The sequence below is a fragment of the Parus major genome, chromosome 3, assembly GCF_001522545.3.
Source record: "Parus major isolate Abel chromosome 3, Parus_major1.1, whole genome shotgun sequence".
Classification (NCBI taxonomy): Eukaryota; Metazoa; Chordata; class Aves; order Passeriformes; family Paridae; genus Parus; species Parus major.
Window position 1 is genome coordinate 72,985,624 of NC_031770.1, and position 25,982 is coordinate 73,011,605.

Genomic DNA, 25,982 nt, shown 5'->3' on the forward strand with positions numbered 1-25,982 from the left:
GTTCCCTGGCTGCAGAGAGCTTATGGGACAGGAGCACAGGTGAGTGGAGCAGGCACAAGGAAAGCTGAAGAAAAGGGTGCTTTGGAAGCAAGAGCTGTAGCAGAGGAGCAGCTTTTGCTGCCCTTCTTCGCAGGGCTCTGGTGGGAAGGGCTTTCTAGCCTTCCTGGGGGAGAGCAGGGTGATGTTGGGAAGCTTTACTAAGTGTGAGGCTGTGTCTGTGTGTTCAGAGGCAGCTGTCTGAGAGTTGGAGGTAGATGTCATGGTGGGAGCAGAGGCGGGCACTGACCTGGTGCCTCTGGAGAGGTGGTCAGTAGGGTGTGATGGTCTGGATGGAGCTAGGCAATGGGCTTTGGCAGAGTGCTCAAAAAGAGTGTCCCTGCAGCCAGATACACTTTGTCAAAGGAAGAGAAAGTTCTGATGATCAAGGCACAACTTAGGTGAGAGTTTTCCTTGTATAGCTGCATCAGAAAGCTCACCTCTGCAGCAAAACAGCAGAAAGAGTCTGATAGAGGGACATAGTCTGAATGTGAGTCCCAGGCACAGTGGGATGCTCTGTCCCTGCTGTGGACAGACTGGCCTGCCTAGAGCTGAAGTCCACACTACCTGAAAAAGGCAGAGAGCTTAAGGGTCACCATGTCAATTCTCTAAGAGATGGGTTAACTAACAACAGAAGTCTGTCTGAATTTAATTACTTCTGTGCTTTTCACCCGTCTGTCTCTCTTTAATGTTAACAAGGTCCTTCATAACAAATATTACTGCATGTGGACGAATGACTTGGACTACTTCTTTTATTCTGTTAGGCCAGGAGTTGAAGGTCCTTGTGGGCAGCAGCAGATGACAGCCATTTTGATGGAATCCTTCAGCTGGGATCCTTCTGTATATGCTGGCTTAAAAGTCACTTTTCATACCCAAAAGCACGCCTGTTAAATTACAGGATTGCAAGATTGAGTCGGCAAGGGTCCATGAAACAGTTGTTCAGTGCAAATTCACTTTAAAAAATTACATATTAGCTTTTTGATTAATAACATGCTTGTAGCCTTGGGTTAATCTTGCAGGAGGACCCTCCAGCCCCAATCTGTAGAAGTATTAGCTATCACAGTCATTACCAGCATGTTCTATTAAGACTGACCAAGTCTTCACATGTCAAGTAAACATTCAGCTTCAGGCCTGTCTGTCATTTATCACTGAGCTGGGGACATTGAGCAGAGCTAAATTAAAAACCGCTGTACCTCCTCTGGCTCTGTGTATGTACTTAAAAATATGTGTGTTATAAGCAAGGCAGCAGATAATGTTTGTAATGGCAAAGCAGCACTTTTCTCTCAGGACTTTTTTACAGATACAAAAAAAATAAAATGTCATGTGGATTGTGTTTTTAAAATTATTTAAAAATCAAGAGGCAGTAATTACAACCTGAAGGAAAGGAGGTTCCTAACTTTGATACCAACATCCAGGCATTTTTCCTATTTCCTATTATTTCTTATCCCGATATTAATTATCCAGCTTTGTGGCAATCGGATGTCTGGTTCTCATTTGTTGTGGTTTTTAATTGCATATTCATCCAGCTCTTATCACAAAGCTGGATGCTTTGGCTTTGTTTTCCCTCCCTTAAATAATTTATATGTAAGGTTCAGCAAATGGAACCTTGCTACTTGTGTGAAGCTGCCATTTAACCATGAAGTGAAATGCTTTTATCGAGTTTGCCCTGCAGATATGGTCCGCTGTGGCAGTGCTGTCCATATTTGGTGGCTGTGCAAGGAGAGCCAGGTGGTGCTGCAAAGCATAGCACAGTGAAGCGTGGACAGATCTAGGTTTGACATTTGTCATCCTGTACAGCTAAAGGGAAGAGAAAAATCTGCTTTTCCATATGCTTATGCTTTAATTTTTGCCTGCAGTTTTGTCCAGATGGCCCTGTGAACATTGTTTACTTTAAGATGCTGTCCCAGATGTTTTTGAATGCCGATGGATAAATGCAACAACTGTGGTATACTAATACACAAATTATTTCCACAGTTTTGGCTTTTTTTTCTATAATTTTTTTTTTCTCTTTTTAACCATCTCTTTTCCTCAGCACTACTCTGGATAGCCCTCTTCTCTGAGGGGAAAACATCTCCAGATATAATATTAAACTTCTGAGAGAGAGCGGTGCCTTTGAGTTGCAGATATTTGGAACTCCCATTCCCATGCTGTGGTTGTTGTTCTGGAGCTCTGTGCACAGATGAGCCTCAGACACTGTAGCATCCCCCTTCTAAGCATGCCAGTTAAAAGGTGTTGCTTCACGTAGCCCTTAAAACAGTGCGTGTTTCAGGGTATGAGCAGCTCGCTTGTTGTTTGTTATGTTCAAAACCACTTTGTCTGCTTTTTCAAGGAGAACTCTGTCTTTTACTTTGCCCTTGTACCGTCTTAATTTTCCACCTGAGTGGAAAGGAGAGTAATTTAAAGCTGTGTAAGCACTGTTAACAAGAACATTTAAAAATGTTTTTAAACAGCAAAGCACCTCTAACTCTGTTTTGAAAAACTCTGATACAATTTGGAAGAACAGTTGTGCCTTGATGGCACTGTAGGGTGCAGGCAGACTGCGTCAGAAGCTTGTTGCCAGATACAATAGATATTTTAATGACTTCTTTTTTATTTAATTATATTTTTTTTCATTTTCTAAGCAAGAAGGTATTTAGGAGTGTACATGAAAGAACCTTTTGGCATGAGAATTTCATTAACGTAAATAGGTCTGTTAGTTATTTCTCAAGAACACTTTAATGAGACTTCAATGTGAAACTCATTAGAACAAATACATGAATTCATATGTCAAGACAGAGATTGTAGCATCACAGTTCTTGGCATCTATTAAGTCCATAACTCGTTTACATTGACATGCATTGTTAATCAATATTTAAGACACTGCAGATGTCAGTAATGTTCACATTTAGTCCTGCAACCATGACAATATGAAAGTTGCTAGTAGAATTCCAGGCTAAATATTGTTATCTCAAGTCTTTCCATTACCTCTAGGCTACAAGTTAATGACTGTCTAACTTTGCTGCCCCGCATCTATTTAAATAATAAGGGAAACAGGGAATTATGTGGATGTTATAGTATAGTTTTATCAATTTTTTGTTACTTGAAATTAAAACACTAGCATTGTATGTATGTGGATTGCATTAGTAATTCCTCAGGCTGTGACAAAGGGAGGTGATTTGAGGAGCAAATGTAGGGATAATGAGTCCAGTTGGGCTGTTGACAAGGCAGTTGGAATGGAGCACTATAGTTGATAAAGACTTGCAGGGTTCAGTGGTAACTTTGGGCTGCCTCCTTTCAAGTGCACCAAAAAGCAGCCTTTGGGTGGTGTTTCTGATGTGTCTAATGAACACATATCTCAGCTGTCTATTGTTAATTAACAAACTCATTTTACTTTATTATTGCTTGTGTAATTGTGGAAGTTATAGTCTTATAGGAAGGTACGATTATTATGGAAGGTTTTATTTGATAGTTGTGGTTGTTGAGGGCATTTTTTTACCCCCCAGGGCTTTATCTGTTGATGCCTGTTTTTTTGGTTTTTGGTGTTTTTAAGTCTGCACATAGCAGACTATTAGTGTACAGTATAGAGTATTATCAAGGTATCTTCCATATATGTTAAAGTTAATGGACATAATTATGGAAGGACTTCATTGATTAAACTATGCAGTTATGTCATCGTATTAATCTATAATTTAATTATAGGTTCATCAAAAATCATACGTCTTCGTGAAGAAAATAGTGAAACAAGTGAAATACTGAAAGGAAAAAGCTCTGGTAATGGTGCATCAGTTCCAGTTAAAGGAATAAATAATTTAGGAAATACCTGCTTTTTTAATGCTGTCATGCAGGTAAGATGGAAATATCATACCACTTTCACTTAACAGATTTCAGAAATAATAAATCTCTGTAATCTATGGGCTTCTGAAAAGGTTTTGAGTATTACAAATCTTCATTCTGCTTTCTGAAAGTCCTTTTCAAATTCTTTTTACTTCTTGCTAGCCAAGGAATGTTTCCTGTTATAATAAAAAAGAATTCCTGGATCAGTAGCATTTTGGACAGTAATGAAACAAGTGAAAATACCAAGTGTTTTACACACTGCGTATGTGTGTGGGTTGTACTGTAGCATATGGTTTTATTTGAAGTTCAGCATTATCAGTCATGACTAATGCAGGGTACCTACCATGCTGGTGATGTGAATAGTGGTATTGTGTGCATAAGGTAAATGTCTGCACTATTCATTGGGGTGATTTTAAACCCCTACAATGGATGCAGTTATAAAATTACTTTTATTGATTATATATTTTTTTTGCATATATTCTGAAAATTCATTCAAAGGAATGAGCTATACTAATACATATCTATTGATATTTAGTGTACAACCAATCCGACATCCTCAAAAAAAAGCAGCAGCCTTATTGGTTTTATATTGCTCCGTCCTGTTGCTTATCATCTGAGCAGAGATATCTCTGTGTCTGCAGACAGGAGTGAACAAGTGAAAGCAAGCTGCTACAAAGGTGTTCTGCACTGGCACACCTCACCTTTATGTGAGTGTGTTTATGGTGTTGATTACAAAACTTGTCAAACAGATAATAAAACTGCAAATTGTTATCTGTCCATACTTAGGACATCATAGAAACCTAAGTTATCTGCTGTCAGAGTTGACCAAAAATGAAGAAAAAAGGCTGAGATATATTCAGTTGGTTTCTCTCCTAAATTCAGAGAGGTAATATTCATTGTGCCAAAGCCTTTGTGCTTCATGGGACATGATGAGAGCGACTGCAGAGTTTAAAAGAGGCAAATGGTTTCTGATAATGTCCTCACCTTAAAGGAAAAAAAAAAAATCTTGTTGTTCAACGTAAATAGCAAAGTTATTTTTGAAATTACAGAAAAAGAAATAAATACAATTTTAGAAACAGATCAGTGATTTTTTTAGCTCTCTTTCTAGTGGTCAGATCTAAACCTCAGTTACACATTATGAAGTGTATCTGGTTTGGTCTATCCCTGAATCTAAAGAAACTGTGTAATTGAACAATCAGCATGTTTCTCATGGTTTGTTGTTTGTTTTTTTTCCTTAAGAACTTGGCACAGACTCACGTACTAAATGAACTGATGTATGAGATAAAGGAGAAAGGAACAAAGTTAAAAATCTGTCATACTTCAGATTCTCAATTGGTAAGTATGCACTAAGAAATACAAATTTGGGAACACGTGGGAGGAAGCTGGAGGACAGGAAGGCATTAAAGGCACACTGTTACTCTCCCATTTCTTTCGCATTTTAATGGTTAGCAGGTTTATGTTACTGATTATGTGAACTGATTTCTTTTGCAAAAATCATTACTCAACCCTGGAGAAGGAGGAATTCACATTTCGTGATTTTGAAGTATCAAATAATGATAAGGAGGAGCAGCTGGTTTATTTCTATTTGCAGTTTAATTTCTTCAGTATCAACATATGATACAGAAAATAGTCTGTTTGGTTTTAGAAAGTGTCCATGAAGTATTTTATTCCAGTCCATCCCAGCCCTTCATTGATAAGGCCTGTAAAGTTTATTACATGTTTCACAGGCTAGGGGATTAAAATGAGAGAGGTGAAATTTCAGTGAGGAACAAGTTTCTTGTCCTCCAGCTCCTTGCAGGCATATGGGAAAGTGTCTCCTATGGCTATTATCCAAAGAATATTCTGCTCTTCTGATCATGTCTTAGAGACTTGGGGTTTCATCATTTGTTGTTGGCAATAAAGATAATACTCCTTTCCCTCTGCTAGCTGAAGCAAACAGTATACAGAGGATTTTTTTCTTAATTTTTTTCCTTTTTTTCTTGCTGTTTGCTGTGAGCTTTCTGGTAGCAGTGAGGGTAGAGGAATGGTATTCTGCTTCAGATACCTCTGAAATGATGATGATTTCACTGTGTTGCTGTAGGTGATGTTCATAGCTTCTTCAGGCGAGAACAGTGTGAAATTCACTGCATTGCTATCTTTATTTCCTCCAGTGGCAGTTCTGAGCAGCAACATGTTTCACAAAGTTACCCTGAGCCACAACAGAGGTCTGGAGCTTGTTTTTGCCTGAAGGCTTAGCAAGCCAGTGGGGTGTTGGCTTATGCTTGATGTGTAACTTGCACAGCCATAAGGTTGAAAGATTTTTTTTTTTGTTGTTTCATGACAGTGCTTAAAATGTAAATAAGGTCTTTGGACTGTGTTTTCTGGTCATTGTATGCCAGTGCAAATTAAGAGGGCTGCAGTAGTCTAATTACTAGTGTAGAAGCCTACAGCTTCTTGCTTGGGGAGGGGCCTTTTCCCACCTTTTGATAGTGCATATAAAGCGAATACTTTATTTCTATGTGTATCCATAGTGCTTATGTTTTGTGTTGATCTGCTTTCTGGACAAGGCACCCTCTCCAAGTGCTTATCTGGCACTTGTAATCTGTTTTTCTGAGACTCAGGTCAGCTAGTAGGGAGCACTGCGGGCACCTACAAACCTTGGAGCATGTTAGGGAAAGCTGATGGTCTGTGGTCATTGTGGCACGTGGTGTGTATAAGCAGTGTAGCACTGTCTTCTGCTTTAAAATTGGCTTGATTGACTCCTGGCTGGATCCTTCCAGACCCAGAACAGCTGGCTGGGGTGAACATCATACCAAGAGGGGCTGTACAGGATGCGCCCTGTGCCTGTCTCCCAGCGCCACAGGGGGTGTGTGGGATCTGCCATCAGCTATTGCTGTGAACCACTGCTGGTACCTTCACAGCACCTGGTTTGTGGAGGAACAGGGTGTGTTTCCGTGACTGTCAGATGTGTGGGAATTTCAGTGTGTGGCTCACAGATCAGAGAAGCTGGACTCTGTTCCTAAGCTTGGGTAACAGAGAGCCACTGAGCACAATCTTATGTTGGCCTACCGAGGTAGTCACCTGGGTTGTTTCTCCAGATGAATTTCAGTGCATGTGGGGGTAGGGTAAAGCAGGTAATAAAAAGGTTGTGTGTCTTTGTGAGAACCAGAATGGCTCATTGACATGCCTGTTTCCAAAGCTACTGGTTACCACGAAAAATTGTTTGGTTTTGCAACTATTACTCCTTAATTTAAGAGCAGACTTATTATTTATTTCAATCAAATGGGTGACATCAACATTTAGAAAAAAACACCCTGGAACACTCTTAAGACTGAAAGTTACATTGCTCTTTATCACGCATCTAGTAACTTGAAAGAGGTCTTGTGTCATTACTTTTGAAATCTGATGTGTAATTTACCTTTGTTTTTGAAGGATCCTTTGGTGGTAAACCTTTCCAGCCCAGGACCTCTGACTTCAGCAATGTTCTTGTTCCTTCACAGCATGAGGGAGGCTGGAAAAGGTCCTCTGTCTCCAAAAGTGCTGTTCAGCCAGCTTTGTCAAAAGTATGTATTGTGTCCTCAAGCTCATCTTTCACTTATTTTTTTAAATTTTAGTTTCCAGTGATGTGTTTTTAAGTGTGCAATGTCTATTGTACTTTCTAAAAAAAACCACTTAGATTTTTACCAGGCAGTCCAGAAAACAGCTTCTTCATGTTTTGATGTTGAAGGACTCCTTGTTGCACTCCAGAGTTGTACCTGCTCTTCCCGTAATGTGTGGCCCAGTTCATAACCATGGACATGCAACAGGCTTCGAACTGAGTGTGAGGGAGCAGAAGAGAGCATGGTAAAACTGAAGAAAATAGGACTACAAAATAGGACTACCTTCCAGGTTTTGTTGTTTGCTAGCATAAAGCCGTGCTAACACCACAAAGTAGTGCACAAAGTAGCACAAAGTGTGCGTAGGTATTTTGTAAAAAAAAAAATAAGATTTTAAATGGGAATCTCTGCTATGATGTCCAACCTTGGCATCAATTCAAAATTAAAAAGGGTCTAACAAGTAAGGACTTGAAGCAGTACTGAAATGGCATACAGCTCCAGATTGTAAAGACCTTACAAGCCCTAAAGAAACTCCTGTTTCTTGGGGTGGAAAATGTTTACAGTGGTGCTTTGTAGGTACTTTCAATTATGATGTGAACAATCTTGCTTTTTAGAACACCTGTAGAAGACCTACTTAAAAGTTGATACAAATATTTAATTATTGACTTACTAGTAACAGAATCTGTAGAAGCATAGTAACTGGAGGATGGTGTATATGAATCTCATATTTAAAAAAGAATAATGTTGTATGATAATTTATTTTATACAGTATTATTCTATAGAACTTTAAGCATTCTTCAGCACAAGAGTTAGGCGGAAAGTTGCAGCCTTCTACCATGGAGTTCTAGGACAACCTTACTGAGCAGGAATGGATTTAAAATATGGTAGAAAGAAACAAAAACTTTTAGAATAGAGCAGGGACAATTTACTTCTGTAAAGAAATAAGTCATTGCCTTTCCTTTATCCTCAAAATTCACCTTCAGAAATCTAATATTATATTTTTTCTATTGTACTTGTCTTCCTTTTGATTCTTTTGATCTGTAAAATGAAATGAGTGTTACCTTACAGTATTTTTGAGTCAAACAGCAATATTCTTTGTTTAGCATTATCTACCTGGAAGAAAAATATATAGGAAGGAAAACTATATTGTTTTCTTACTCCTCCTTGTGTTTAAAAGCTGTCTCAAAGATGTGAGTGTAAGAATTAAAGTTTGCTGAGAAATGGAAGGAAAATTATTAAATAACAGTAGTAGTTTTTTCCCAGTGAATATTAAGGATTGAAGTGAAGAAATTATGTAAAACATGTTTTGAAGCCCACCATAGCAAATTCATTGTGAAATAATCACAATGCAGTGCACTTCAGATGGCATGGTAATTTTAGAAGTAACAAGTATTTTGTGTCTGCTCTATGTGGATTTGTGTAGACATCAAGCGATGTTAGTATTAAATCTCAGCTATCTAGTTGTTCTTTTTTTGTTGTCTTTTGATCATTAAGATGTGCATACACTTAAGTGGCAGCTAAAGTGGAAGCATTTTAAATGTAGTCAGCAGACTTTTGCTGCTTAGCCATGTATCTGCCAGGTTCTACCACCTCTTGCCTTCATCCCTACTTCTTACTTTTGTTACTTCTATTATCTTTGCAAACACCACTTAGATACAAATCCTTTACTAGCTCTGCTATGAACAAACAACTAAAGTGTCAGCCACATCCTGTTAGTGAAAAGTTAGATGTTATGGGGCAGTAAGGTGCTGGACAGGTATGACAGAAGGTTTTGGTCTTTGGATTGTTTTCTCATTGTTGGTGACACAAGCAAAAAAGGGAGGGTCTCAGAAAATTCAGCAGTGTGCACTGGTAAAAGTAGGAGAATGGGAAATCTTTATCTTTGCAAACTGAATACATGTATTATTTATTAGCTTTAACAGTATGAATGCAATGTTCTGTCATGCCATTTTTACAAAGCCTTTTTATTTTTTTTAAAGTTGACTTTCTGTTTTTCATCAAAGTTGAAATGCAAGAGAGAGAAGGGCAATATTGCAGGAGTTTCAACTAGATAGAAGTCTGTGTTACTGCAGTGTTCTCTGTAAAACTGCTTCTTGAATGCTGCCAAGAGGTTGTGCTAATGAAGTAATCCCAGAGGCAGGCACTAGTTGTGGTCTTCATGTTGCTTTAGCACAAACTCTTTTTATTCAACAAGCAAAGTTCAGACAACAAGTTTCCTAGAGATGACAGGATGAATATGTAAAAGGAAGAACTACACTGACACAAGTATCTGGGAGAAGGACCTGAGGAAGGGCATTACTATTCTGATAGTAATGTTTTGGGTTTATATATATTACATGAAAGTTTGCTGACTCCAGTTTCAACCTTTTTTTTTTTTTTAATTCATTCTTTCCCCATCACAGCTCTTTCTGTCTCAGTGTGAGTATACAGTAGATCACCATACCTTTCCTCAGTAAAGAATTTATGAAGGAGATTGTACAGATAGTATAGAATAGAAAAGGGCTCAAACACTGCCTTGTTCAGCTGCAGCTCTGGCATATCCCTGAGTGGGATCCCAAAACCTGCAAGTGGATACACTTTCACTGCTCAAAAACAGTCAGAACTGGAACAGTCATTTTCAACTGCAAACTGCTTCTTTAAGAGTCTGAGGAAATCATGGTATGAAGTTCATAATCTTGTGTATGAAAGGACATTTGTGGTGCCCTTTTTTTAAAATTGAATAATAAAAGAAAAAAATGATACCAAGTGTTAATTTTATCAAGTGGTGGAGTAGCCTGGTTGAAGAAGGGGAGAAGAAGAAAAGAAGTGGATGAGTCTTTCTATAGCAACTGTTTAGCGTCTGGTACTAATTCATCCACTGTTAATTTTGTTAGTGTTGCAGCTGTCAGATGTTTTGCGAGGACAGATTGTGAGCATAGCTACGGGGCCCTTCTGTTGGTTTTCCACTATGCTGAATATCAGGACTGCAGACTTCTGACTTATCTGGAGACTTAGTGACTAATGCAACACTGATGTATTAAGAGGACATAAATTTTATTTCCTTTATTTGTTATGACTGAATAATTTTATTGGTGGAAGAAGGCTTAGTTTTGTATAACAAGTAAATGTTGAAGCATGTAAGTGATGAGTCCAGAAAGGAGTTACAAAATTTAGCTGTTTCAAACTTCCATTAATATTAATAGAGGTATTTTATTGCTACATTACCATGCAGGAAAAAATACTTCCCTAACAAAGATTTTATTGGTGTTCACAAAATCTACACGGGTCTTCCTTCTCCAAAGACTATTCATCCTTTCTTCTCATGTGCAGAAAGCAAAACTAAAGGCAGAGGTGGGACTGGCAGAATGGAAGTCATGTGTGGTTAGGACTGTTGATATTAACAGAACAATAGCTTTGGAGGGGAGACCTGAACAATTACGTGTTTATCACTTTTGAGAGGAAATGCTAAGGAAAGCTGAGGTAATGTTATACAAGATATAAGAGATAAAGGAAATAGGATTTTTTTCATTAATTAAGGAGTCTTTTTGAGCCTTTTATTTTGAAATAATTTTCTTTTGAAATAATACTGCTTAAGGAAAAATATCTTCTTAGAAAAGATTTTTTGCCTACTTATTTTCTCCATTTGACTTTTACCATTTGAGTATAATAGCAGCGGAACGCACAGTATGTTTCCTTGAGCAGTAGTTATGAATTATTTTGTGTCATTGTCATGCCTCCGTGTGCCTTGCTGGTGGTGCTGTGTCACGTTGAGGAGCTCTGAGAGAGGAGATTACAGCTTCTCTGGGCAGCAGCAGTTGAGAGATTACATGTCTGTTTTTTTCAGCAAACTTTGTTAGAGTTTTCATAATTTTAGGAACAAGTTTATGAGTGCAAAGTAGACAATTTGCATGTAAAAGTGTGTGTTGGCAGCAGTCATCTGCATGTGTTCTTGAGCTTTATGTTCACTTCTACTCAGGAGGAAGACCTGTATAGCATTTTGGAGAACACACATATATATTTTCAGTGTGTGGTATTGGTTAGCTGCTTAAGCAGAGCTTATAGCTAAAATGAAGAAGAAAACCAGTAATTTTATTAGGTACATTGGCAGTGTATTCTCCATTTGGGTTAACCAGAATTTAGGGAGGGGTAACAAAAATAGGAAGCCTTTATGTCAACAGGGACTTGAATATTAGGAGTTTAGGCAGGAGAGAGCATGAAAAGAAGACATGACAGCAAGAGAAGACAATGAATGATAAATTATAAATTATCTGTGCTTCTTTAATTGCCCTCATAAGAGTTCAAGGAGCTGTCTGTGAAGTAGATTTAGAGCTGGGGAAAAAAAAAAAAGAGTTTTTTAAACATTTTATAGGGTTAACCTATGGAACTAGTTCTCAGAGCAGAGTGCTGTTGGAAGCCTTAGCAGGGCATAAAGGAAGAAATAGATCTGGTGCATTGCAAGAAAGTAGAGACATCTCATTTTCCCTTTTGGGGGAAGGTGAGGTGAAATAATTGGGCCAGTACCTCCAAAAGAGAGTTTACTGCTGTCTAACCATGCCCTTGAGATAGTGCAGTAGTGCCTGGTGTTATCTTTTACTTGCATGTGGAGGCAAGCCCATGTTTGGTTGGGCTCCTCCCAAGCACCTCCTACCAGGCAGAACTCTGTAGTGTATATACTGCATTAAAGGATTCCTGTGCATGTTGCCTTATGGAGAAAATCAAATAGCATCTTCTGTTTTCTGTTTCCAGGTGCTTATTGTTGTTTCTAGAGTTTTCCAAGGTATTAGGCTATCTTCTGCACAAAGATAGTAATTCTTGAAAGGATGATTTTGGAGGAGATTTTTAATACAGACAGTGAAAGTATGTCAGCTCTGTGCAGTATGATTGAATTACTTTAATTGTATCTCAGTCCTGCTTTTAATGCATAGCTTAATTTCTCTCAAATGAATATAATACAGGAATTAAAACTATTAGGGTTTTTTTTCTTTGAAATACTATGTTACTATGTAGTTTTTGTTATTGCAGCATTCTAGGAAGTAGATCTTCATGAAAAGTATTTCTTTAACTGACAATCAAGCAATTACAACTGGTCTCCAGATGAGCAGCGAGAGGGTAGATAAGATGTCACAGTTGTCCTTCACCACTTATGGCCATTAGCAGGAGTTCAACCTGTTCTGTCATTATCCTGCTGACACTGTACAACAGGTTGTATCGCATTGGCACTGGCTTCCATATGTCAGCACATCTGTGAGCGGTCAACTCAACCAACCATCTCCAAGTCCCCCACTTTTGCCAAGGATATTGCTTGAAGCATATTTTCAAGGAGACGAGAGCACACATCTTTTAGTTGTCAGATTTCTGTGTATCAGCATGGATTAATTCCTTTTTCTTCTCTCATACTGGTTTATAAATGTAGGAAGTTTCCAGTAAATGCATTGTAAGGTGTGAAATTCTCTCCTTTCTTCTTAGTGTTGCTTTTTTGTTTCCTCTTGTAGTTCCCCCCAAAACAAATGCACTAATTTGAAATGTTTTCCACAGAAGATGAGATATTTAGAATTATATGCAACATTACATAGCATGCTTTGTACACGAATGACAGATTAAATATGTTTTAAGCAGTGTTAACAATGACATTATTTGTCAGTCCAAGTAAATGACTCAACCTTACAGGGACTCTTTACAAGTCACTTTCCCTGCCACTTCACTTTTAAAGTGGCATCTGTTTCATTCCCATCATCCTTGTTTCCATTAAAATCAGGCATATAGATTTAGTACAGGCCCTGAGAAGCCTAGTTAATCCTGTACTTGTAAATGCACTGTGTTCTAATAAAATGAAGAAAACCCAAAACAAACCAAAATGAAAAACTTCCATGGCTGAATTAATTTTTTCCTCTCTAATTTAAGCTAAAAAAGCTGTGTGGAACATGCAGGTAAATTATTTTACTTTGGAATATAAATTACTAAACTAATTTTCACCTGAAATGGTTTTTGTATACTCATCAATGGTAGGTTACACTGCAGTAACAACAAGTATGTGTGGGACTTCTCCTTATTTGCATTAAAGACTTAATTTTGTGAGGTGTCTCTGCAGTGAAAAAAACCCTCCTGTAACAGTGATGGAGTTTTTGCTTGCTCCTTTGTCAAGTAATTATTAATTTTTTCTTCCCTTTTATTTCTTCCCTTCCCCTTTCAGGGATCCTGCTTTTGTTACCAAAAATTAATAAAATCCCTATTAGTATCAGGATCCAGAACATGTATATGTGGAAGGTTTTCTTGCTATACTGGAACTGTTAATGTGCCTGTGCTGGAGGAGATGAACTGGATGGCTGAACATACTCATTGATCTCACTGCCTCAGGAAAATAAGAAATTTCTTATAAATTAATGATAATACTGTGGCTTAGTAACCAGATTTCTCAGAATTGAACTGATTTTGGCATCTGGGTTTTTTCAGATTTGTGGACATTCAGTGAGAGAAAACTGTTTTAGTGAATTGAAAAGTGAAACTATGCATGCATGCAGCTACATATGTTATTTTTTTTTTTAATGTATATTGACTGTTTTAGTGGAACCAAAATACAGGTTCAGTGATTTTCGTAAAGTATTTGCGATTTATAATCAAATTTATTAGAAATAAAACATGTGATTTTAATAGAAAAAATATGACATTTTAGGCATACTAAGCAAAATATTTAATTTTTAAGATTATTTCAATTTTTTAAATTTGAAATTAATTTTTTGAGGTTTCCTTGTTCATAAAAAAAAATAATTAGTTTTCAAAAGAATGCTTAAAAAAGTCACCCACTCTACTGATTCCAGATTTTTTAGTAAGCCTTACAGTACAGTAGTATCATTAAATAATTTTTAACTCAGGATATTGTCAACTTTGTTTCAAAAACTAGATAAGAAGCGCAAATATGAAAGTATCTTATTTGTAAATGTGAACATGTTGTTTTGCATATGCAGGTCCAGATTTGCTCCTTTTAATTTTAGGCACTGACCTTAGATCTCTGCGTTGTCACCTTCAATCCTTCTCCAGTTACACCCCAAGGTGCCTCCAGGGAGCAGCTCAAAGCTGAGACCCCTGTATCTCTATCCTGCCTGTAGCCCATGTCTGCTGTGCCCTGACTTGGCCTTTTGACACCTTGCCCAGCTTTACATTTTACTCTTGTAGGCGTGTTGCACGTCTGGGGTCTTTTCTGATCACCTTTAATTTCTCCTCTCCATGAGCACAAACTTCTAAGGCAAATCTGAGAAGCTTTAGTGTGTGAGTGGGATGGAAGCCTCACTAACCCTCGGAACCCTGAACAGCTGAAGAGCTTTGCTTGGGCACGTGAGATCATTGTGCTGGGGAAATACCAATGTGTATTTGCAGCTCTGTGTACTGACTAGCCAAAGCATGCAATCCACAGCTCAGAGTGAAAACTGGTTCGAAGTGTATTTAGTAAAATTGAGGAGCTGAGTGAGTGGTTGGTTTTTCTGGCTGCTCTGCCAGTTTGATAAAATTCCTGTTTGAGCTGTGCTAATCCAGTTGTCCCCTGTGCAGGTTTTGGAAGGGGTGCATGTGGTCAGGCCTGCATGTACTCACCTCAGTCTGCAGCAAGAGTCACACCTGCCATTTGGTGGCATTACTGGAAATTCAGAAACCTACCTGTTGCAATCCTGAGTAACTTGCCCTAGGGGACCCTGCTTGTGCAGGGAGGTTGGCTCAGGTGACCTCCAATGGTCTCTTCCAACTCCTTGTGATTCTGTGGAATCTTGTTTTAGTTTAAGTAGTTCAAGACTGTAATTGAAGATCTAAAGCGTAACCTGCCAAGAAAGGTATGGTTTGGACAGTCAGTTACAGTTTAAATAGTGAATAGAGATGTGGTAATAGTAAATACTGTTCACTCATTTGAGGTTGCAAGATCTTGAAGATGCAAACTGTTTATTCGAAGCCTTCTGGCTGTGGCAAGGAGAGCACCTTAAGGATCTATCCATATACTCATAGGTTTATTTTTTCTAATTTCTATGTAATCTCTGCCTGAAAAATATGATATTTGGAGTACATTTAAATGCTGTGAATACTAAAAAAAGAATTCAACAGTTCTTGAATAGTAGTGATTGATGCTACTGAATGGTTGTCTCAGAAGTGATCCAACATTACCCCTGTGCAGTTGTCTAAAAGATCACCAGTGTAAAGGGGAGCATAGTCAGAAATGGATGTTTTTCCTCTTCTGGCTTCTGAGGGTGATGCAGATGCTGCTGGTGATCTAAAAGGACTGTTTATGCACATTTGAGATGTCTCCTTGATTGAGAAAAGGATGAACTAACAAAGGAGGTTATGCACTTGGAAAATCTTCTTTCTCTCTCTTCCATGACATTGAGAATCACTGATGATACAGAAGTACTGGTTTAGTCTGTCAGGAGAGGGCTGCTAGCATGGATGAGACTCCATTGGCAAATCTGTGTTTTAGTCAACCTATACTCTGTAGAATCAAACTGCAACCTAGATTAAAGTGCAGCCTTGTTGGCAAAATTGCCTGCTGCACCAGGAGCTTCCTAAAGCCCCATGAAGTTCTGCAGGGATTGTACCTATTTATACCCCAGTATTCAACAAGTATGTGATGGTGACATTGTCTTGTTAAGAATCTCCCAAGATGATTTAAAATTCTTTACTGTTTCTTTCATAGGGCTCCTCGATTTAAGGGGTTCCAGCAGCAGGACAGCCAGGAGCTTCTTCACTATCTGTTGGATGCAATCAGGATTGAGGAGACAAAAGTAATGTCTTTGTGTGTCTTTTAAAAGTGAACTAGTAGTCATTGCTTCACTGTTCTTCAATGTTCCCAATGTTTTAAAGATGTAATCGATGAAGTAGGAGTGTCTATTTTCATTATCTTGAGAAAAATAATTTTTTAAAAAAGATATTTCATTATGTTCATGTTGAGTTAAAATAGTTGATTGGAATCAAAATTTCAGTTAGCAGTAGGAATAAGGTAAGTAGAAAATGAGAGTTTTAGGAATCCAAGTTGTTTGCCTTTAAAAAAAGGAACAGGTGGAAAAATAAGGCATCTGAGGCGTAAAGAAAGTAAAGGTAGGACCTCTGCATTAGCTGACAAAGTGAATTTTAAAGCTTTGGAACAAAAATTAGCAGTTCATAGCTATGGGTCTACCCATAGTTATTGTATATACCCATTTTTTCTTTGCTTAAAATCTACACCCAAGTACATGAAGCAGTAGAAGCAGTGTGTTATATTGAAAACATCCCTGTGTGAGTGTTTTTTGATGTCTTTTCCTTCATTATTTGTGCTTCCTATTTTGACCATATCAGATTTAATCTGTCTAACTTAGTCTTGGACCCTTCTTTTCAGATGATACTTTGTGGTAAATAGCCTTTTCTAGGCCTCCTCTAAAGGAAGGGCTTAAAATGTTGACCAGAGTACTTCCTCTTCCCTTTCATTTAGTAACCCGATGAATGTTGTGATCCTGAGCTGAATTATCTCACAGATAAGATGTAAAGCTGTGTCTGAGCCTGGCTTCTGGCACTAGAGTAGAGCTGAACAAATCCCCATCCTGCCAGAATCCTAATATTTATTGGTCCTGTAAGCATTCTTGATTATAAACAGAACTGAACTGGAAGAAGAAGCAGTTAAACCTTGACACTCATGCTTAGAAAATGATGTCTTGAACATGGCACACAATAGAAGCAGCTGACTTCAGTTAGAACACAGTTGTCATGTTTTTGCAGAAGAGGGAAACTTTATTATTTTATTTTTTGATTTTTATGTAATAAAAGGTGAAAACTATGTTTTCTTGACAAAGGCGATGTTCCAGAAAGGATTATTACATCACGTTACAATCACACAGGATTCTTACAGCAACTAAGCTGCTTCTCCAGTAGGTGCTTGTGCTTTCCCCTCAAGTCAGTCTCCTGTCAGCTTCACCAGTGGATGTGCCATCATTGCAATAACCTGCATTAGCCTTTTGAATCACTTATTATTAGAGAGCTACAGTACCTACCTAAAAAGAGTGGTGGAAGTTGGTAAGAATTTATGGTGATTTTTGGGCAGTATTTCTGCCACTCCATCACCAGGCAGGGAGACGTGGGTGCCACCCTGTCCTGCAATTACATCCCACTGCTGCCCTAATGGTGCATGACTGCAAACATATCTTTTATCACCTCGGGGTGCTCTGCCACCGACAGTACTAGTAAAAGCTCTTTCCCCCTCTCTCCCCCTGTGTTTTTTTAAATTATCCCATATTTCAGGTCTGTAGATGGCAGACAACCAGCTGGGCACAGCCAGGAGCCTGGTCATCCCTGCTTTCCTATCCCTGTCAGGATTAGTTGTTTTTAAACCCTTAATTTTGATGAGAAATACATATAATATATGACACAGCACTAGTTTTGGGAGCTAACTAAAAATCCTGTTACACTTTTGCCTGTTCTGTATGGTTTTGTGTTTGTATCTGACACCAGTGCTGAACTTTTTCATATTCCTGAGGAAAAAAGTTAGAAAGCTTACACAAGTGGACTTTTAAGCTAAAAGCTTGGCCATACAACAATAAAGATGACATAGCGTCTGCTGTCTTTAGCAATGTGGGCTGGAGATGGTTTCACACCGGGGCCTGAAGTGGCTGAACCCTGCTGCTAATTGATTAATGTCTGCTGCCATTGTCCAAAGCACCCTGCCCATTCAAAGACTATGTCTTTCTTTGACCTAAATAAATGGTTCAACGAGCTAATCCCAACAAAAGGGTTGCTTATGGCCCTAAACCCATTTATGGTGCTCAACTTCATGAATTACCTATTGATTAATCCTTTTAGTATATTGTTGGCTTTAAGATGAACAAAGCTGAGCTCGGGGCAGCGGGAGTTAATTCACAAGCCAGGTCACATACTCATAAGGTCGGAGTATGACGTGGTCTGATGGGTGTCTGAACTGGAAACCAAACCTCTGACACTGTCATCCTCACACTACAGTGATATGTGGCTTGGAAGTGTGCTTTGCTGCCTGGAAACTAGAGCCATTTATTAATCTTTTCCTGTTAGGACAGAGGGTTTGGTATCACCATTTGTCTTTTAGAATGGTATTTTGCTCCAAGTGTGACTTCAGTATTTAATTATAGATGTCACTTGCACACCAACAAGGGAGACTCGTACATGTTACTAGAGTTTGTGGATCAGAGAGACAGGATATTTGCCAGGAAAAGGGAAAGCACAGGTCATGCATGCTAGCAGAGTCAGGGGACCTGATTCATCCTCCTGCTTCTCTCTCTGCAGCATGTCAGAGGTTGGGCTTTTCTACCAGCCCATGCAGTTCTGCTGCCAGGAATACGTCTCTTTACCTCCAGGGAGTTGAGAAATAGCAGGGAGAAGGACCCCCTGTCTGGAAGGGCAGCTATAACTCATAAATGAATTTGCTTCTTTCTGATCCTTCTTTCAAAACTATAGCTTTTAGGATTTTTTTGAGTAAATGTTGATAACATTTACATGGATTTGTAAGAAGTTTTCTAACATCCCTCTGGAATTGGCAGTGTTAGAAAATAAACAGAAGTGATAAAAATACTGCTCAAATGCAGTCACTGAAGTCTGGTACTGAAAGACTCTTAGCTGCCTTCCAAGCATTTTGTATTCTAGTCAATCAGTGTAAGTTCATTCCCAGTGGGAGAAATGGATAGCATTAGTTCACTGAAAATCTCATAGTTTCTTGGTAACCTGTGAAGTGCCCTATGATGGTTCCCTTTTAAGGAAAGGAAATTTCTGAATGATTATCTACTAAAGTTAAGCTCATGTAGTTTTGACAATTTTAATGAATGACAACAACAGTTCTACAATATTAAATTATGTTTATTTTATGTAAATAAGATAAAGTCTAATCATATATGACTAGTTTTTATAATATTTACACTTAAAATACTTGGTTTTATTTTTACTTCTAGCGTATACAAACTGGTATCTTAAAAGCATTCAATAACCCAACTACTAAGACAGCAGATGAAGAAACAAGAAGGAAAGTCAAAGGTATGCAACTCTTTATTGAAAACTTCTAAAACTGCACTAGTCTTTAAATACCATTTTCTTCAGAGCTGCCTATTGTGACCAGGAGATCCGAAGTGCTGTAGTGGCCAGACTTTATTCTGTGTTACTCTAGTGCCGCCTAGTGTGTACCTAAAGTCTAGAGAGCTTAGTATGTGCTGACTTGCATCGTTATATCCAGGAGAAAGGCTCCCCAGTGGTAATTAGTCCATCTCTTAAAAATAGGGAGAATTTAAATTTGTTTTCTAAAATAGCCTGCTCTATATTTTTTACATAGTCATAATTACTTTATACTCAGAGAGGCCACTTTCCATAAATAAAACTGATTTCTGTCAGTTGACTGGTACTGTGAGCACTCTAAATACAATTACAATGTCAAGATAGGCAGCTGTTTTTAAAGAAGGCAGTTTTTTTCAAAAGAAGAAGTTTTATTTTATCTTTTTTTTTTTTTTTTGCATGTGTTTGTTTATTCAGTAGTTCTAATTTGGGTGATTTTATTTTAATTAAAATCCTAATGATTTAGATGTTTTGTAAGTTGTCCTTCCCAAATCTGTCCAAAATGCATTAGAAAAGGATTTTGTTTCATGTTCTAGAGCTTTATAGTTGCAAAAACCATTTCGAAAGGGTGATAATCTCTCTGTTTACTCCAGTGTCTATATCAAGGCAATGCAATGTTATGTATTCAAAAGAAAACTGAGATTTTAAGAGCTTCTTCTTAAGATAATCAGTATTATTACTCTTACAGAAGATGGGGAAGGGAAGGATAAAAGGGAGCCTTCTCATTAAAGTATTTTTAAAAGTTGAGATAACAGTATATGATGTATTAGTTACTGTATTGTGTTCAAAACATTTTGAATATGTTTAAAATTGTGCTTTCATGAGATATCTTAGAAAGAATTTTGTTGTACTTATAGTGTGGCATTGGATGTGTTATTTTTCACATTTAAAAAAGGCAATGTTTTTTCAGCATATGGAAGAGAGGGTGTGAAGATGAACTTCATAGATAGGATCTTTGTTGGTGAATTGACTAGCACTGTCATGTGTGAGGAATGTGAAAATGTAGGTATTCTGGAATTTGGTTTGATGTGGAATAGATCACATACTGGTTTGATTACATTGTCTTGAAAGTATAAAATTGTGTTGCCAATTTTATACTTGTTTGTTTGTTTCTTAAAACAAGCCTTTATTGAAACTTTCTCATTTGAAATGATGTATTCCTTCTTTAAAGCATTATCCTCCTAAACCTAGGAAAAGCAATCCTTTGAATTCAAAAAGGATTCAAGTACTGGGCTTGATTTTACATCTGACTTAAGGCTGGAGGTTCCAAATTCTATAATCATGTGTGTTACATGTTAACTGAGTTATTTGGTATTTTCAAAACACCTATTTTAAAACATAAATCCTCCTGCCTTCTCTTCTGGGATACACCTGAAAATTGGAAATTACTTATTTTGAACTATAATCATTGGGAAAATGCTAAAATTACTTCTTTTTCTTTGAAGTATTTTTTATAATTAACACAATAACCCTAATGAACAGTATATTCCTTTCATAATTAATATTACTGACATTCCATCATAAATGCTTTTCATGATCCTTGTAATTTTCTTTTAAGTTTGGCAGAGAAAAATCTTAATTGCATGACTTTTCTAATTGAATGTTACATTTGTGTTTGGTTTAAAACATTCTATTTCATATTATAGAGATTAAGTAAATTAATCAATCTGAAAAATAAATCACAGTCCTGCAGTGCCAGGTAAACTTCTCTGTGTGTGATGTGTAGATTACTCTTCAGTGTGCTACTAGTACCAATGAAGAACTTTGACCATATAAAAAATAGAGGTTGTATGTATTTTGCATGTCTCATCTATTTTTGCTGGATCCTTATATTCTCCCTGCACAGGACTTGGGAATATGCTAGCTGTAGCCCTTTGAGAAACAGTTTAGCCTCCATTTTCCTTTGCCGGCACTGGCAAGATACTTTTGATACATGTTTGTTCATGCAGACTGACACTTTAGAGGAACCCCTGTTTGAACATTGCACGCCAGGCAATAAGTCACCAGAGCTGCCTGCTTTTGATCTCATTTATTGTTTTACTGGAACCTAAACATTCCTGAGTTCCTTGCACAATAGATAAAAATAAGCTTGCTGTCCATACCAAATGTCACAGGTGGAAGACAGGGTCACAAATACAAGAGAAGGGACATGGAGACAATAATTGATGGCATGACTGTAACTTAAATACACAACATGATTTTTACTTCTTTTTTTTAAGGTTTAGTTTTTCACAGTCTTTTCCGAGGTAAGATAAGTCAGTTTTGGAAGGAATTCGAGAACAGCAAGGGAGAGAGCATAAGGAACTTAGGGATAAAGGCAGATTGAAAGTGCTGAAAGAGATTGTCTTTAGGTATGCTTTGCATGATATTTCCATCTTATACATGGCAAAATGAAACCTCAGTACAAAAAAAGAGGTTGTTTTCTTTCCAAGTCCCTTTTCCCCTGTAATTTGATTTATTTTACCAATCAGTATATGGTATCAAAAAATCTAACAAAGCTTTTGAGTGTAACCAGTCAGTAAGACTGACTTAGTCTTAACTGAGAGAATGAGGTTAGAACCTGTCACTTAACTATCATTAACCAGTCCTTGCTGCATAACAGCTCAAACACCTGGCAGAAGTGTCCAGAATCAGGAAACTCTAAAAGGTAGCTTTCTGCAGAATGGTACCACAGAGGCCCACATGACTTGAAAATCCATCTGGAGCTCAGAGAAAGTGAGCACCACACTGCTTCAAGTCAGTTCATGTCCAGATGAGCATGCATTGCCCTTTGCCTTGCCATGCTGAAGTTTTTTTTGGTGTTAGAAAGAAAATTAGAGCTACCTTAATAATTTTTTTTAAAAGTTAGTGGGAAGTTCTTCATTGTAGTTTCATACCTCTTGTAAGTAATTAGCTTGTTGTATAGTTTTTGATAATACATTGATTAAATAAAGGGAGCTATGTACTAAACCCATATACTGTTCTTTGTGTTTAAGTGCATTTTCTCTTTTTCTTCAAGATTTCAACAGTAAAAGAACCTTTCATTGATCTTTCACTTCCTATAATAGAGGAGAGGGTAAGAAACAGAATATATAATATATGCTTCCAGTGGATTGTTTCTAATAGCCTTGTGAAGATATTTATACATATACACATAGTTTCGATTTCAAGCCTAAAAATGTAACCTTGTCCATAAATACATATGTACTGTTATCCATCTATTCATTATATGATTTTCTTTATCTGCAGTAATCCACAGAATATATAGGTCTTAGATTAGCTTAATTTAATAGCATGTACTTATATAAACAGAATGATTGTAAGCCTTTGTTTTTTTGTTTGTTTTTTTTTTTTTGAGGTCCAGAGAGTCAGGTTCTGACCTACTGGTTTGCATATAAAGAACCTGAGGCCCTTGGGCTGATGTTTACCTACAGGATAAGACACTTTTAAAATGGATATTTTAATTTATTTATTCTGGTGTTCTCAGCATTTCATGGATTGCCTCCATTAGCTGCAGAGGAACTGTGTTCCTTTGAAGGCATAAACTGTTTTTTCAGGACTTGGGCTTTTAATTTGAGAGTAGTGGGGGTGGTTTGGGAGTGGTTCTTCTTCCATCCTGCATATATTCATCTACATTTAAGGGAGAGTAATTAATGTAATATTTATTTCTGTATAAAATGTATTTTTCTCCAAACACCAATTTTTTTTTTCATAACAAATTCTTTGTGGGTGCACTGAGTGTAGATGTCTATGGGACTTAAGGCTTTTAGAGTATTTTGAGTATCTGGGCTCTTGTCCTTTCTGGCTCCCATGTGTAACAAGGGCACTTTTGGGTTCTGTTTGAGAGCAGTTTCTGTGGGTGTTTAGCAGTCTCTGTACTCACTTGAGGATGGGCATTACTTTATAGTCAGCACTTTCCTTTACAGGCCACACGTGCAGCTGCCAGTAACGTGATAGGGGGTGTGGCAGCTCTGTTGTCACAGGCTGCAGCAGGGACTGACTTAGGGGGACCTGTGTCCCTTTTGATGAAGTCACATCTCGTACAGCTATGCAAGTGCTTATACAATAGTAGAATAGATTATTTTGTATTGTATTACATACAGAAATTCTGTATCATTCCTATTTCTTCTGGCTTTCAGTTGAACCTTCAGTGTTGACAGTGAGTTTATGATTAAAAAAATTAAAAAGTGGTCTTATTTCACAATTCAGGGAGTCATTTAATTGGTTTTATGTAGGTTGCTGTTTTCTAAAATAAAGGAAAAAAATCCACCTACATTCATCTTTTCTGTAGGTTGCAAAGGAATACAAAATTAATATGTTGCCTTTCCTAATTTCCTGTCTAATTTCTTAGGTTGCAAAACCTGTGCCTTTGGGAAGAACAGGTAAAAGTAAAAGTGTACAGGAGGCAGATCTTGGTCAGTATAATTGTTCTTCTATCGGTACACTGAATAATCAACCCAAAATTGTCAAGAAACACACTTTAACAAAAGATAAGGTAAGAACTTAAATACTCACGCTAACCAGTCATCCTGAGTTAACTCAGGTTTCTAGGGTGACTGAGAACTTCTAGGGAATTTTGACACGTGTCATTGGGGTTTTTTAGTACATATATAGCTGACATAGACTTGTCAGGTCATCACTAGAAGCGTGAGAAATTACAGTCATTGATAATCATTTAGCTTTCAGTTACAGGGTTTCATTTATAAGGAAAAAAAAATCTGCAGGCTAGTTTAAATTCATGTTGCTTTTGGGACTATTGCAAGGGTCTGTGCTCTGTTGAGTGCCATAAAATCTCTTATGAATCAGGTCTTAACACATTAAACACATGTGGAGAATAAATGCATTGTATAAAATCCAACATATAAAGTACAAAATATAAAAGAATGACAGGAGAAGAGAATGAGACAGAAGTAGAAAAAGGACACAAGGTAGAAATAAAGGAAAGGATGGAAAGAAGTAGTGCAGAAACGGATTGTTATAGAAGAAAAGGCCTAAAACTCAAACTATTGAGATGAATGGAAGGATTCCCATTGGTACCACTGGAATTTTGATCCAGTTCAAATAAAGGAAAAAAAAAGGGGGGGAAGGAAAGTTGCTTGTTTCATTTCAAAAGTAGCCAAACAAAAGTAGGCAAGAAAAGAGTCATGAACATTTGCAAATCACCTAAAATTATGGCAGCTTTGTGGGTTTGGTTTTTTAAATCTATAGGAGTAGTTTTCTTTGGAAGCAATCTTTTTTTCCTTCTTGCAATCTTGATTAAAAAATAGTCAACTTCAGATAACATTCAAATCAGCAATCATCCTCCTAGGGATGCCTTAGTCAATTCTATGACAAATGCCTGCAAGATGAGTTGCATTTTTTCTGGAGGTGCTCATCAACTACGGTCTCTTACGGGAGGCCAGGGGAATAGCTTAAACTTGACGACCTTTTAGAAGCTTAAATTAGATTAAGGGAATACCACTTCAAATGTGCCATCTACAGCTGTCACAAAGTGAAAGTAATTAGTTGTGGGAAGTATTGATCTCACAGTAAGTATAATGCTCTTAGCTGACTGGGATGTAGATTCCTAATCCTAAATTAGTTTAAAAACATCTTAAGGAAATCAGCTATCTTAATCATGAGAGATGGAGAATATAAAACAATATAACCCCCCAATAATTTGCTTTGCATTTGTCATGTTTCAAAAGATTTGTTTGCTTACAAATCTGCTTCCTGTTTCTCCCCTCTATTTATATTTATGGCAATTAATAATGCCATAATTTACAGAATCAGTTGAACCATGAGAGACGGCTTGCCAGAAAAGCTTCCTCAAAGGAAGAAGAAAGAAGTCCTGTTATCATGCAGGAAAAAGCCAGAAAGCTTGAGCTGGAAGGTAGCTCTGGTGTGCTGTACTCCAAAGACCCCTCTGCAGAGGCGGCTGTCAATGGAAGCCAGACGGAGGGCAGTGAGAAGGAAGCCAGCCGCTCTGAAAGCAGCTTTGATGCAGACAGTGAAGCCTCAGAAAGTGAAAGTGCTTCTAAGCAAACACCTTTGAGCCCACCTAGCAGTGTGTCTGGTGCTCATGTCAACCATTTAAACCCTAAAGCTCCGCACAACAAGCCAAGCGACAGCAACGAAGAGATGATTTCCAGTGCCATATCCAAGCTTAACTTCTGTGATCCTGTAAACGAAGATAAAAAATCAAGCTGTGGAGATGCAGCATTAGGTTTATCAAATAATTCCATGTTCTCAGTAGGCAAATCCTCACTATCCCAAAACCCTCAAAATGCTTTCCAGACACTTTCCCAAAGCTACATAACTAGCTCAAAGGAATGTTCTGTTCAGTCCTGCCTGTACCAGTTCACCTCTGTAGAGCTCTTAATGGGGAACAACAAGCTTTTGTGTGAGAGCTGCACAGAAAGGAAACAGAAGTATCAGAAGAAAACCAACTCCACAGGTAAAGTGCTTGTACCTCTGGACAATTTCCAGCCTTGCCTCCCAAAGCCTGTGTGGTGGCTGCTCTTTCATTGCTCCTGCATGGGCCTCCCTGCT

The 25,982-nt window shown here is 37.7% G+C and overlaps 1 protein-coding gene and 1 long non-coding RNA gene across 5 annotated transcripts in view; both read left to right on the forward strand.

The window, feature by feature from the left end:
- USP45 (ubiquitin specific peptidase 45) overlaps nucleotides 1-25,982 on the forward strand; it is a 48,750-nt gene that overhangs the window by 17,438 nt on the left and 5,330 nt on the right. The window contains exons 6-14 of one of the 4 annotated variants that reach the window (XM_015620621.3): nucleotides 3,715-3,860; nucleotides 5,089-5,184; nucleotides 7,261-7,391; nucleotides 16,072-16,159; nucleotides 19,319-19,400; nucleotides 20,383-20,474; nucleotides 22,471-22,527; nucleotides 23,803-23,946; nucleotides 25,218-25,887. In XM_015620621.3, the coding sequence (XP_015476107.1) occupies nucleotides 3,715-3,860; nucleotides 5,089-5,184; nucleotides 7,261-7,391; nucleotides 16,072-16,159; nucleotides 19,319-19,400; nucleotides 20,383-20,474; nucleotides 22,471-22,527; nucleotides 23,803-23,946; nucleotides 25,218-25,887 (1,506 nt within the window). Of the gene's footprint in view, nucleotides 1-3,714; nucleotides 3,861-5,088; nucleotides 5,185-7,260; nucleotides 7,392-16,071; nucleotides 16,160-19,318; nucleotides 19,401-20,382; nucleotides 20,475-22,470; nucleotides 22,528-23,802; nucleotides 23,947-25,217; nucleotides 25,888-25,982 lie in introns of those variants that run through there. The other 3 variants (XR_002001494.1, XM_019005893.2, XM_033512862.1) reach the window with 3 other exon arrangements.
- LOC117244063 lies at nucleotides 10,949-13,644 on the forward strand. Its single transcript, XR_004496464.1, has 2 exons — nucleotides 10,949-12,149; nucleotides 12,426-13,644. It is a non-coding gene; the product is annotated as an uncharacterized LOC117244063 (long non-coding RNA).